General features: G+C 37.9%; 2 protein-coding genes across 2 annotated transcripts; both read right to left on the bottom strand.

Annotated features, from left to right (window-relative positions):
- Positions 1–1,427: 1,427 nt before the first annotated feature.
- On the bottom strand, positions 1,428–5,365 carry LOC131314420 (uncharacterized). Its single transcript, XM_058343023.1, has 5 exons — positions 5,159–5,365; positions 4,704–4,971; positions 3,548–3,723; positions 3,023–3,314; positions 1,428–1,750 (listed from the first exon to the last, which is right to left on the bottom strand). The coding sequence occupies exons 1-5, from the start codon at positions 5,211–5,213 to the stop codon at positions 1,684–1,686; spliced, it is 858 nt and encodes a 285-aa protein (XP_058199006.1). The 5' UTR covers positions 5,214–5,365; the 3' UTR covers positions 1,428–1,683.
- A 1,045-nt stretch (positions 5,366–6,410) lies between these two features.
- LOC131314419 (uncharacterized) lies at positions 6,411–12,641 on the bottom strand. The gene is made up of 8 exons (XM_058343022.1): positions 12,234–12,641; positions 10,403–10,897; positions 9,817–9,988; positions 9,134–9,431; positions 8,218–8,290; positions 8,052–8,142; positions 7,339–7,418; positions 6,411–6,934 (listed from the first exon to the last, which is right to left on the bottom strand). Exons 1-8 carry the CDS (start codon positions 12,327–12,329, stop codon positions 6,686–6,688), a joined length of 1,554 nt encoding a protein of 517 aa, XP_058199005.1. The 5' UTR covers positions 12,330–12,641; the 3' UTR covers positions 6,411–6,685.
- Between the last annotated feature and the right edge of the window lie 1,055 nt (positions 12,642–13,696).

The raw sequence follows: 13,696 nt of genomic DNA, 5'->3' as shown, positions 1-13,696 counted from the left end.
TCCGTTTGGACGCCATGTTTACCGGGACATAAAAAAATGGTAAAGAAAGACAGGCCATGACTTAGAGAATAACACCGCACCGACAGCCGGGGTAAACCCTCTAGAAATCTGGAATATCGTAATCCTGCATGCTTGAATAGATTTCCAGAATCCACATACCTATAGTAATTTTTTTTTGAAACAAAGCCCATATCATTAACAGCCAAAATAGGCTAAAAGCAGCGAATTCATCCTAGAACAGAGATAGGGAATCTACATCAGACCACTACTACCAGATCAGGGGGCCTAGAACTGGATTTCCCACTAAGGTATTTACTTGAAATCTTGTATTCGTTTTCTTCAACTAACCAGAAATAATGAAGACAATTTTTAGGATCATACATAGTTGCTCAAGCATAGTTGATAGATGAAGTAAAATTCACTCAAGACTATCTGATAAGTGATGACATAGTTGTGCAAGCTTGATTCGCGATAGCTCTACAAGGTTCCATTAACACCGAACATGACTTAACAGGCAAGGCTGTTTTAGGCAGGCAATTTTATAAAACGACAACACTCCCATGTCCTCAACAACATAAAACACAGAGAGAGAGAGAGAGAGAGAGAGAGAGAGAGAGAGAGAGAGAGAGGAATTTTAACCTCTTCAACAAAATAATTAATGGATTCTGTATAAGAGAAGTGTGCAAGAAAATAACTAGTGATTGTCACGGTTCTCATGCTCTCAATATAAACAACATAGCTAGTAGTTTCACAACCATGAGGGGACCTTGCATTCAGATCCAAGGAGGGCTGTAAATGAACTGAGCCATTCGCGAACTATTCGAGGCTCGGTTCGGTAAGAGCTCGTTCGAATTCGATTCGTCTGCTAAACGAACTGAACCTGAACCTCAACTCTAGGCTCGTTCCGTAGATGAGCCGAACCTGAGCCTAACGATATTCGGCTCGGTTAGGTTCGCGAACCTATACTTAAATTTAATTAATAATTAAATAGGGGTCTATTTGTAAATGTAAAAAATTTTAAAGTTGTATATATAATTCAATACTTATTTTTCTCCCAAATTCTATACAATTAATGAGAGAGTTTGGGTTCGCTTGAATTTAATGAGTTGAGCCGAATCAAACCTGAGTCTTGACGAGCTTAATTCGAGCTTAGATTTGGCTCGGCTCGATTCATTTGAGTTTAACGAGCCAAACTCAAGCCAAGATGTTCAAGTTCAAATCGAACCCGAGCCGAATCCGAGCCAAACTCGAGCCAAACTAGTATCTTAACGAACCCAACCGAGCCGAACCCGAGCCTTGAAAAATTTTAACGAGCCGAACTCGAGCCAAGTTGTTTAGGCTCGAGCCGAACCCGAGCCGAACTTAACAAGGTTCGGCTCGATTCGGTTCGTTTACAGCCCTAGATCCAAGAGAGGTCCGCCAAAGACTTTTCAAAAAAATTGAGACTAATACTTTATAATCAGCAATCTCTATAGAACCTAGGTGCAAGAACAATTGCCAAGATTACTTATCAAAGAAAAAAGAAAGGTAGCTTCACAACAGCTATAGCGTACCGGAAAAATAGCTTCACCAGCCATAGTATACAGAAAAATTTAACAACAATGTATAGAAGCAATTTCTCACGTGCCAACATAAATTCTCTTGCTAATACACGCTGCCAATAGCAACACTTTGGACCTCTTGCTATGTATCCATCGCATCATCTAAACGAGAGTGCCTTTGAAGGACCGCAACAGTCTCTTCCTTTGCGCTGCAAATACAAATAAAACAAGAAGAAATAATTACACCCTGATTTTCTTCTCTACGGATGTTATAAGACACTCACAAGAAAGCAAGATAAGCTTCACCAGCAGATAATGAATGATCTATCTTCCAGCGTTATGAGCCCGTGATTTCAGAAGGATTAAAGCACATTTTTACTTATCGTAGTATTTCCTTCCATCCAATCATGTAGCTGATAATGTAGAATCGAACTCAAACCCTACAAAGATAAAAATATCAACCATAGCATTTTGAAAATCTATCTGGAAGAGGAAAAGAGACCTGTTAATATTACTTCAGTTGAAAGCCATCTGTGTTAGGTTTTTTTTTTTAACATGGAAGGGTAAGAGAGTAATTCCACTTACCACCTCCACTAGGCAATTGCTTACTAGGGAGGGGTATGAGGACTCTCTTAAACACACACACACTTAAACCAAACTACCAATGTGGGAGCCCATCTGTGTTAGGTTGATCATGTATGTTTTTAGCATTTGCTTTTCCCTGCCATGGAACCTGCTAACCTTATGATGAGTTAAAAGCTGAACATTGGTAGTTTGTTCATTCTCTTCAATTCATTATCCCCAACAGGAAACCACCATGTTCCTCTAAAGTTATTTTCTTTCTTTTTGGTGTGGAAATAAGTGATACAGTGTGTTACTCATACTGGCACAATCTATAAGGCTCATACACGCTACACATAACTACATCACATTTTTTGTCAGCTTGATTTTTGAAGTAGGAGTTGGAGTATGTGTACTCTGAGTTTGAGATTGGTTGAGAGAAGCAGACAAAGGAGGAAGAACGAGATCGTGGGGTTTCGATCCGGTTGTAAGTTAATTTAATAGTGAAGTTCGGTAGTAGCATATTAACACTATTGAGATTGCTAATATAGCAGTCGAATGCAAACCTAAAAATAAGCTGATCTTCCATCTGAGCAAGGGTATAGAAAATAATCCACTCGATCAAATGGTTCAACCATTTACAAAAAAAGAAAAAAAAACATTCTGTCAAACAGAGGCTAACCCTGAACTTAACCCGAGGAGGTGTATGCTGATTTTTCAAACAAGTGGTGGAGATGTATCAATGCACAAAACATGAAGGGGGTAAGAGTAATTCCCTTTTCTAAAAACAAAATGATGGATCACTGCTGGAGCGAAGATACCTAATTTCTAACTGGACAGTTTTGGCAATTAGTAATGATGAAGCCATACATAAGCAGCATGTAAGCATTCCTGCAGATTTTGGAATTTCAGAGTCTTACCTCCCTGCTCTAAGAATCTTGTATTTTCCGGGCTTTGTAAGTTGCACCACTGTTGATCCTGCTCGCCCAGATGGAAGCACACCACCATCATAAACATATGCACAGTGTTTCCAGAGTTTTTCAAAATCTTTTATGCAAACACTACTTGGTTGCCCACTTAGGTTTGCACTTGTTAGGGCTAGTGCACTTCCGGATCCACGGGCAATAACCCTTATAAAGCTACAGTCTGGTACTCGAACTCCAATAGTATCTAATCCAGGGTTCAACGACTTCTCTAGAATACTAGAGTCCCCTGCAATGTCTCCAAATTCGAACATTTAAGCAAAAACAAACAAGAAAAAAAACCTGGAAATCAACTACCTCGAGTAGTAGTCCCTGTAAAGTTTAGTTTCTAGCACATAACCACCACTGTAGCCAGTTCAGCAATTGTAATAGAGGAAAGCAAGATACAACTGAAGTAAAGAGTACTAAACAGATATCTGAGGTCCAAACATACTAAGTTAAATGTAATTGTACGTTACAAACCTCGGCTTAGCACCAGAGTTACAGGTCCTGGGAGGAGACAATCGAGCAAGCCAGGAGTTAAATGGTCTGTTATAGCAAATCGTTTAATATCTGATATGTCCCCAACACATATTGCAAAAGGGCTTGTGTGTTTACGCCCTTTAATCTCGTACGTCCTATTAACTGCTTCCACAGAGCTGCAAAAGGATCCATATGAAGTGAATGCATGAGTTAGTAATTGATGAGGAAGAGAACAATTGGAAAATGTAGCATTAGTACTCCTCAGCTGAGTAATACTGGTAAGAATCCTATAGGATCGAATGAGTAAATCCTCAACTCAAAACAAGAGGTGTTAACCGTTCACCAATTGGTTAGACCCTGTCCTCTTAATCTTTGACATCCTTAAAGTAATCTGCAGGACAAGGTACAATGATGTACTCTGTATGTAAATTTTGAAAACAGAACCTGCTTAGTGAATCTTTGATTTAGACATTGGTTGACAATTGACATGATGAGAAGGTTAATGAAAGGCTGGGAGCTATACGGGATCACCGGTTTAAGCAATTTCCCATGAAGGTTCAAACAAGTCTTTCTTTCATACAGCAGCGGTGTTCCACCCTTCCATACCTCTTTCTACACCCAAAAACCAATTGGGAAGACACCTTTTTTCTCTATCCTTAAGAATCATTAAAATCTGCACCACCTACCATGCAAAAAACACCCCTTCTAAGTTCGAAGTTTGAACAGACTTGGTTCCACTATATATACGCATCCAAGGAAAAAGTAAAAGAAAATTCTCCAATCCTAGTACAAATCTCCAAGAAATTATTTGTAAACAACTTCTGTATCTCCTTCACCGTTTGTCACAGTGCACCACAAACAATAAACTACATTTTCCATTCATCCTTTCCGATTTCCAATGTTGTCGACATGAACTTCATTCTATATCTTGACCACAAAAAAACATTCGATCTAAAAAGGCCAGGTTAGCTATTTCACACCTGAAATTCAAGCAAGCGACAATTGGCCAAACATGAGCCCTATACTCAATGGGGTGGATACTTGTTTGGGTACCGATTAATTAAATGGTTTTAATAAGGTCAACAACAACAACAAAGTAGTATGAAAGTTACATGAAGGCAGTCTATAGATTTGATTGGGACTTGAAATGGCATACCAAGCATCACACGCGAAACCATAGAGAGTGTCAGTGGGGACGGCAATGACCTTCCCATCTTTCAGAGCTTCAACTGCCTCTTCCGCATGAGCTTCTGTTGCTGGCCGAACATTTACTCTCAACTCAGTATTAGTAGTAGTAGTAGTAGTAGTAGTAGTTTCTAAATCTGATTTCTCCAAACTCCAACAAGCCATCGTCTTCGGAAATAATCCCCCTCCAAATCTCCATCTGTGCGGCAGCAGATGCGATGTTTCAAAATTTGGCACTCCTAGAGAGAGAGAGAGAGAGAGAGAGAGAGAGAGAGAGAGAGAGAGAGAGAGAGAAATAAATACTCCGTATAAGCGTACGTGAATCCTGCGTACTGGGAAGAATAATGTTGGAGAGAGAAGTAGATATCGATCTGTAGAGAGAGAGAGAGAGAGAGAGAGAGAGAGACGGTTGTGTTGAAGGAGCACCTGGGAGACCGTATTTCTCTGCGATGATTTTGGGCGGAATAGCTTTCTTCATCATCGGCGTGGACACCCCCGCCACAGGAGAAGCGAGCCGGCGAGCAAATCCCGGTTGGATTGCAACAAGATCATTGCAAAATACTACTATCCCTAAACTTCAACTTTGATAAGTACAGTATATGTTAATTTGTTGTTCAACAACTATTGGCACAGCCGCCTATCTCTCTCTCAACTTTTTGATATATGTTAAAGAGAATTAAAAAATGCTAGAGGCACATTCTCCCATTGAAACGGGACCCACCTATATGTGAGAGGAGTGTGGTTGATGTGCCTTTGAGGTGATGTGCCTCTAGCATCTCTCGAATGTTAATTTTCTCACTTTTGACCAAAAAAAAAAAACTGCAACTTGGTTCCTTTTTGTTTTTGTTTTTGGTTTTTATTTTTATTTTTTTAAAAATTAATGAAGAAAACTTGTTTGGTAACAAGTTTCTAGTTTTTTTGTTTTTCATTAACTTTTTTCAATTTTTTTGTAAATTATGAAAATTACAAAAGTTGTTTTCCCCAGTTTTGTTTTGTTTTTTTTTTTAGAAACACAAATATTACTCCTAGTTTCTTAAAAATAAAAAATTGAAAATTGAAAAGAAAACTTGTATAAATTTGTGTATTTTTTCGTTTTTAATTCTTTTTCAACATTTTAATATATATATATATGCACACACTTTTTGAATAGATGTAAGGTGTGTAGATCCAAAAAGTTAAGAGTAAAGTAAATTTTTTGATAAAATCAATAAAGGAGAAAAAACACGAATGACCAAACAGACAAAATTTTTGAAGATAATTGTTTTGAGAGGAGAAAAGAGAAAAACGATTGAGTTTTTTATGAACACATGATGAAAAAAAGTTAATTCTAAGGGAGAAGTTAAAACATTGGGTCCTTAAAAATACACCGAAGGTAAAACGAGCCCGTTTGGGAGCCCAAATTCTACATTTTGCATTTTGAGGTTGACACTGGAGGAGCTTTTGCATTCTCCATTTTTCCTATTGATGAAAAGACCATGATACTCCCGACTTTCCTCTACAATCATCCTTTTCAGAATATTTTCCGCTAAGGTTGTTAATTTTTAAATACTTATTTTCCACTTTACGGGACAGATCATTCTTTCATATTACATCACCTTTGATTCACAAAAAATAAATACTTATTTGAGTTCGCGGAGCGGGACCGGTTTTTTTTTTTGAAGAAAACATGCACCCACCGTTAAAAGGGGTTTCACTGTCGTTCCTTTATACGTGTAATACAAAAGACCTCAAAATCCATCCTATTTCCACTTCTAAAGCCTCTTCACAAGAAGTTTCTGTAAATGTGAAAGGTAAATTACAATTTTCTCACTTCTCGCTTCTTTCTTTACCACCCATGAAGGTATTCAGATCCCCGTGCTGGACAGGGACTCAAATACTTTCCGACATGACACGAAAAAAACCCTTCTTTCTTTCGGAATCATGAAGTTATCAGCCACTGTCAAGAGTGCTAATTCAGCTCCCACTAAAAGTTTCTGGATTTTCAGTTATGCGGGGATGAGGAGAAGCCAACTGGGATGTGGTTGTGCTTTGAGGCCATCGATTTGGGAGGGTCACGAGTAGGGACCCGTCCTGCTGATCTGCCTGGGCACGCCAATGCCTTCTCCATCTGAAAACTTCGACGAGAATAGAACTCCCACTCATTGCAATGCCGAACCCCGCGAAGGTTGATAGGAGAATCGACAGGACTGATTGCACATGAATCTGTAGAATATGCCAGTGAAGGAAAAATATAAAGCATACAAAGAAGAAACATATCGGGTTACAAGATACTTAAGTATATTGCAAGCTATACTCATATCTGCTAACATGTCAGATAGAAAGTTAAAAAGGGTTTTTAATGATGTTAATGCACTCTGAATCAAGCCACTCAATGACGTAACTTGTTCAATTCGATTCGTATCTTCCCACTATCACCTATACGTCTTCGATTGATAAAAGGTCTAAATATAGTGTGCATCGAACCAGCTTATTTGGGTCTATAGTAAATAAAATCCACTCATTTTCAAGAAAGATTTCTTTTTAATTCAATCAAGACACTAGTTGAGTTCGTTTGTTTTGTACTCATTCTCTTGGAGGTATTACGGAATAAGTAGAAAGGGTCTTACCAAGGTGTAGAAAATATGGGCAAAAAGAACCACGAGTGCAAATTGGACTGATGCATAAACCCAGACAAATCTTCTCTTCACTGCACATAGAAAGTCAAGAGCAGTTAGTGAAAAACCAAGAAAAAGTGAAAACAACTAACAACATCGAAACAGGGATCTAATCTGCATTTAAATACCAAGCAATACAGCAGTTGAGAGCAATACAAGCAATGACATTTTTCAACAAATCTATTTCTGAGACAATAAATTTGAAACAGTTTTTTTATTTTTTTTTGAAAATGTCACTGGATTACAAGAAAACAGAAACTTACGAAGAGTCCTTAAGCAAAATGGACTCTAACTCGGGCGGAATACAACCCGTAAAAGACAAGATCTAATAAATTTGAAACATTGAGTGTTCCATTTCATCTAATTGGAACAACTCCACACCTACAAAATACCACAGAATAGGCCATTTTGATCATGGATTTATGGAGGCATTATGAGGGAGGTAAAAGCTAAAAGAAAAGATACAAACATAGCAAATTGAAGAAGCTAAATTAATTGTTTTTTGGTTTCACTTGGTAGAAATCTTTCCGCAAAATCCATGATCCGGCAGCTTAAGCACACATTGCTTACATGAAATGTAACACTTCATAGTTGGTACTTGGTCCTCTTTAGTATTTGTTCTCTATCCGTCTAATATGAGATTTCACGACGAACTAAAAGCGTACCCATGGTTGAAGAGGTCATGGATGCAAGGAGACCCAATACACAAGAAAATGGAAGAGATATGGTCACTGCACCAGTACCCATTCTTCCGACCTGCAAGAAAGTGAAAAATATTACCGAGAATACTATTGCTCCATTTTTAGGCAGAAGAAGATTAACAAAGCTTACCAGAAGCTGCTCGAGAAAACAAAAGTAGGCAAGCATGCTGACAATGACAAGAATAGGAACTTCCTGCCAAACCCTAGTAAGGATTATAAAACAAAACTTTAGGCCACACCAATACAGAGGTTAATTAGGTTACTTTTGAAATATGACCCAGAAATCTTGCACTTGATGACATAATATAAAAGTTAGTATAAATGCCTATGACAGTCAGACAGTAATGCCTGAAACATCTGGCAATTCTGCATCTAATAATGTTTCTTTTTCTTTTTCTTTTCAAATGTTTCTGCTTCCTTAATTTTGTCACCTACCATGTGAAACTCAGCGTATGCATCATTTTCATTGTAAAAATCATTCACGGACTCATAACGGCACAGAGAAAAAAATTGGGGGCAAGTAGGAACAAAAAAATATGCCAGTAAAGCAATAAACAATCTAATAATCTGATTGACAACGGACATTGGTGAATCTGATTGACAACAGGCATTGGTGCGGTATAAAGAAAACAGATCTGCAGTAATGGAAGGACTCAACTTCATAAATTCCTTTAAATTAATTTAGGGTGTCGGCTGTATCTGAGCTGGTTAACTCTCTCGATCACCTATGAGAGATACATATCTATAGGTGATCGTTTACATGTATCCATAAAGGTTGATGGCAAATAGAAGTCATATAAAACAGCAAAGTTGGAATGAATTCATAGTGGAGTATTTGGAATAAAAGAATCCCCCCAATCAAAAAAAATAAAAGAATCCCCCGCCCTTTATTTTCAAGGACTGTGAAGCTAAGCTATCTTCTCTATCAGGATGTTCCGACATCAAGGATTGATGTTTGAGAGTCTCAAACTATGAGGCATGTTAATGGAGAGTATTTGTGTGGTGCAATTACATAAAGAAAAAAAAAAAGAAAAAAATTCACTTGCCTGTATCCGTTTATTTCGATATGCGAGGCTCTATTTGCTCCAGTATTCCGATTTCGAACACTTTGGATCCTTAAAAGCGTGACAGGTAAATTTCGAACCTCTTGCTTGCAAACATCACAGGTCTTGTTACCTTTGATGCTAAACCATTTTACAGCACACTCTTGATGAGCCAAAGCAAGATCCCCTTTACAGCTGCATTCCATCTTAAGTGTTTCGCCACCCTCACACAACTCAACCAAACAAATTCTACAAACAGCCTCTTCTTCAGGTATATCCTCACCAGAAGCTTCACTGTTTTCTGAATATGATCGTAACATTAAAAAGGATGGTCGTTAAAGCATATGCACATCTTTCCGTAGATACAAATATTATCACACACACACACACACACACACACACTGGCATCTAAAAACAATCAAATAACTACTATTCCAAATGATTGTCATCAGGACATACTGTAAAAAATCTATATCAACACAGGTTCACTATTGCTAACACATCCAGGATGCTACCCATTTAACAAAATCACTTGTCAGCCAATGGAATGCATATGGCATATAAAACTTTTGTGGAACCTAGACCATTCAGCCGAAGAAATCTACATACCAGTCCAATTAATATAAATTGTAAAATTTTTAAATTTGAAGATGACTACGTTTAGATACTAAAGACAGCAAACATACCAGCATCTCCTGCTGGAGTTGTAGTTGACGAGACTGTATCCCCTTCCTTCACTCGAGGAGTTGAGGGAATTACGCGGAAAAATGAATCTGTTCTCCTCATTCTTCTGTCTTTGATGGCGTTGAGGTCAGGGACTGAAAGTGAGCGAGATATTGGGCGAAGCGCTCCTTTTGTCTACAAATAATGCAACAACTGATGCTAAGATAATTGTACCCACATCAACGTAATGTTGAGAATGAAAGACTAAAAAAATTGATTATCATGAAAAAACCAAGAAATCCAAAGAAAAGAAAAGTCTAAATGTCCCCGAAGTTAATGTAATGAACTACTTCTATCAGTATGAGGTATGCTGGCAGTGGCTCAAAGTCACTTAACCACTTTATGCAGTGAGCTAGTGATGACATGCACTGTAAAATTTCATCATAGTCAAAGACAATGGCACGATCTTAACCCTCTCCCATATCAAGAAATTCCAACCATGCCATGTCAATTAGATTCTTGTTAGGCCAAATCCCATGAACTCAACTAAATGCCTTTTTTCCTTTTCCTCAGTTAAAACTGTAACTGCAAAATTTTCAGTAACCTTACCTTTAAAGTAGCTGAACTGCTAAGGTTTTCTCCGCAAATAGATTCTGGGTTGGAGTGCCCAATCGGTGTAACAGGTAGCGACGATGTTCTCTTCATCCGCGGAGTAAATATTTTGGTAAGTGACCATGACCTTGAGATAGAAGGCTTGTCTTGTGGCACTGGAGATAAAGCTTCTACAGCGAGGTTGGCAGCCCTCTCAGCATCCGACTGAGAAGTTCTGGACTTGAAGCTCAGTTTCGGTAGGAGACTTTTCAAGGAAGATTTACCTCTGGTTGAGGGACCTGGAGACCCACTTACTCTTGCATCGGAAGGGCTTGGTGTCAGGAGGAAATTTACTCTCTTGGGAGTGGGAGTTGGCGTTGGAGGCATTTTAATTTGAATGTATTCCTTCGGAGAGACCTCTAATGCTCTCGAGGGAATCTCTAGGAAGAGGTTTGGTTTCCTCCATTGCTTGGCATGTGGTGGTTCTTCAGATATAGAAGAGGACTCTTCTACCTGAAAGAGAATCAGGAGATGTCATTGAACTGGTGCGATGCGAAATAGGCATTCAATAGAACTATCAGCTACCATACCAATAACTTAGTTCATGCATTTGACAACTAGTACTAAATGAGAAATACATACGCACACTCACAAACATAGAGGTTAGTACTTAGTAGTCAAGCATAGCGTGTTTAGGCAACACAATTTGTTCATTACACCTTTTTATGACTTCATGAATACTTAAAGCCTGATTGATTTTTTGGTAAGAGAATTCGTTAATGCCTGAAAATTAATTAAAAATTCACTCGTCCAAGTTACTTCCAAAGAGTCTCAAAATTTTGGCACCTTATGGATAAATCGATGACAAAATAGTGCAAAGTTGCGGTAAGTAGTACAATTTTGATACTGTTTAAATTGTAAACACCCATTAGTGCAGATTATTTGATCAGCATGAGAATGCATTCCCAATCATTCACCACTACCAACAGGAAAAGGTAAATACCAGCATGCCTCCAACCAGCTTCTTTTCCACTATCAGCAAGAGCCAAAAACCATCAGGTTTGTGGTTTGTACTTTGTTCTAGTACATTTTTCCAAACTATTCCACATGTTTTCTTAGCATAATTCTAAATAGATAGCATAATTTTTGGAAGTTAGATCCTGCTGAGCTAGAGGGCTTTATGGGTCTATAACAATGGTGACTGGTGGGAATAAGTTGGGACTCTGGACATGTTAGGTTTTCAAAACCCTTGTGCCAAATCCATCAAGTGAAATTCAATTGCCGGAGGTGAAGACAAAAGTGAAGAGCCAACAACACATAAATCAATTTTTCTTTGTATGGTGATTCCACTGAAATCACCAAACAAAGAAACTGAAGTCAAAACAGAAATAAACCCATCAAAGAAAAAATGAAGATGAGAACCACTTCTAGTAAAGTTGGTAACTCATTTCCCTCTCCCAGTGGTGACCCAGGTTCGAGTCTTACGAGACCCAGGTTCGAGTCTTACGAGGGGGCCGCGCTTTCGGAGCAGGGCTATGATAGCCTTTGGATCCGTGCTAACTTTAACACCCAACTAACTCCCCACAGATGTATATAGCCTGACCAAAAAAAAAATTAAAAAAAGAAAAAAGAAAAAAGCAAAACTGAAGATGTCCTAGGCAAAGACAAACAAAACCTCGAAAAAGGCAAAACCGAAATTCAAAATTCAAGAGATTAAGAAACAGAACAAAAATCCAGACCTAACTAATGAATCATTTCCATCCAACTCACAAAATAGGATAAAAGGGCTAAACCAAATTCTAAAAGACGGAACTGTAAAGCAGAAAAGAAACAAAAAAAAAATAATTACCTTCTGAATTGGAATGACAACTTGTTCACTTTGGCTTGCACTCCCACCATGCTCTTGGGCCTGATTTGAGGAGTCAGTGTCTCTGTGTTCCATCATCACAACACAGCTACTTCAGCTAACCCCTGGAAGCTCAAAACCTCAAGAACTGTAAAAGGAAACAAACCCAGAAACTGGCTGGAGAAGAAAGGGAAGAACTTAATGCTCTACTTTTTTCTTGAGATGGGTGACTGGAGATCATGAGGTTTTTATGAGTGTGTTATGATATTTGTGGTTTAGTGGGTTTAAAGTTAGGTTTATGATATACTGGAGTACTTCCTCATTTATGGCAAAAGCAGGTGGGGAGGTCTGGCCTACCGCCCCCCCCTTCAAAGTGCTCTCTCTCACACACACTGATTGCTCTCACTCTTGGGGCCATTCCTTCGATAGGTCATACTAAAGTGTACACTGTTCAAGTACGTGAATGAACAAGGAGATGTCAATTTCAGATTGAAAGAAAAAGGAGACGTGTTTTTTGGGGAAACAAAAATGATTGTCCACATTTTTTTAGGATAATTTATGTAAGGGAAAATTTCAAAAAAACCCCTGAACTTTCTGACAACTCGCAAAAAAACACTTAAATTTTCACTATTAACAAAAAAACACCTAAACTTAGCATTCCGTGAACAATTTGACCCCTGCTGTCCAATTCCGTTTTAGTTTGTAACGGATGGAGCTAACGGAAGGCGTTAATTTTATTTATTTTTTACTTTTTACATTCAAAAATTACTTTTAACTCATTCTTTTTTTATTGGTAAATAAATATGCAATAAAGTTCTTTTTTTCTTATTATTTATCGAAAATTACTTTAACCCTATTTTTTATTTTCAAATTTTGCCTTTCCCCCCTCTCTCTCTCCCCCTTTTTTTTCTTTTTAGAATCAACTCCACACCACCAATTAACCCCACAACTAACCGCCTAAGCCTTAGCCACAATTTCAGAAATTCAAAAGTTACAAATAGGGAAAGTAGTAAAAAAAAAGAAAAGGTTACAAAAAGGAGGTTAAAAGAACTTTTGAATTTTTGAAATTGTGGCTAAGGCTTAGGCGGTTGGTTGTGGGGTTAATTGGTGGTGTGGAGTCGATTCTAATAAGAAAAAAAGGGAGAGAGAGAGAGAGGGGAAAGGTAAAATTTGAAAATAAAAAATAGGGTTAAAGTAATTTTCGATAAATAATAAGAAAAAAAGAACTTTATTGCATATTTATTTACCAATAAAAAAAGAAAGAGTTAAAAGTAATTTTTGAATGTAAAAAGTAAAAAAAAGAAAAAAGTTAACGCCTTCCATTAGCTCCATCCGTTACAAACTAACGGAATTGGACGGCAGGGGTCTAATTGTTAACAAAATGGTAAGTTTAGGTATTTTTTTGTTAATAGTGAAAGTTCAAGTGTTTTTTGTGAGTTGTCAGAAAGTTCAGGGTTTCTTTTGAA

This window comes from Rhododendron vialii, chromosome 13a (genome assembly GCF_030253575.1).
Source record: "Rhododendron vialii isolate Sample 1 chromosome 13a, ASM3025357v1".
NCBI classification, from domain to species: Eukaryota; Viridiplantae; Streptophyta; class Magnoliopsida; order Ericales; family Ericaceae; genus Rhododendron; species Rhododendron vialii.
The sequence above is the reverse complement of the archived record's forward strand: the minus strand, read 5'-3'. Positions and strand labels throughout refer to the sequence as shown.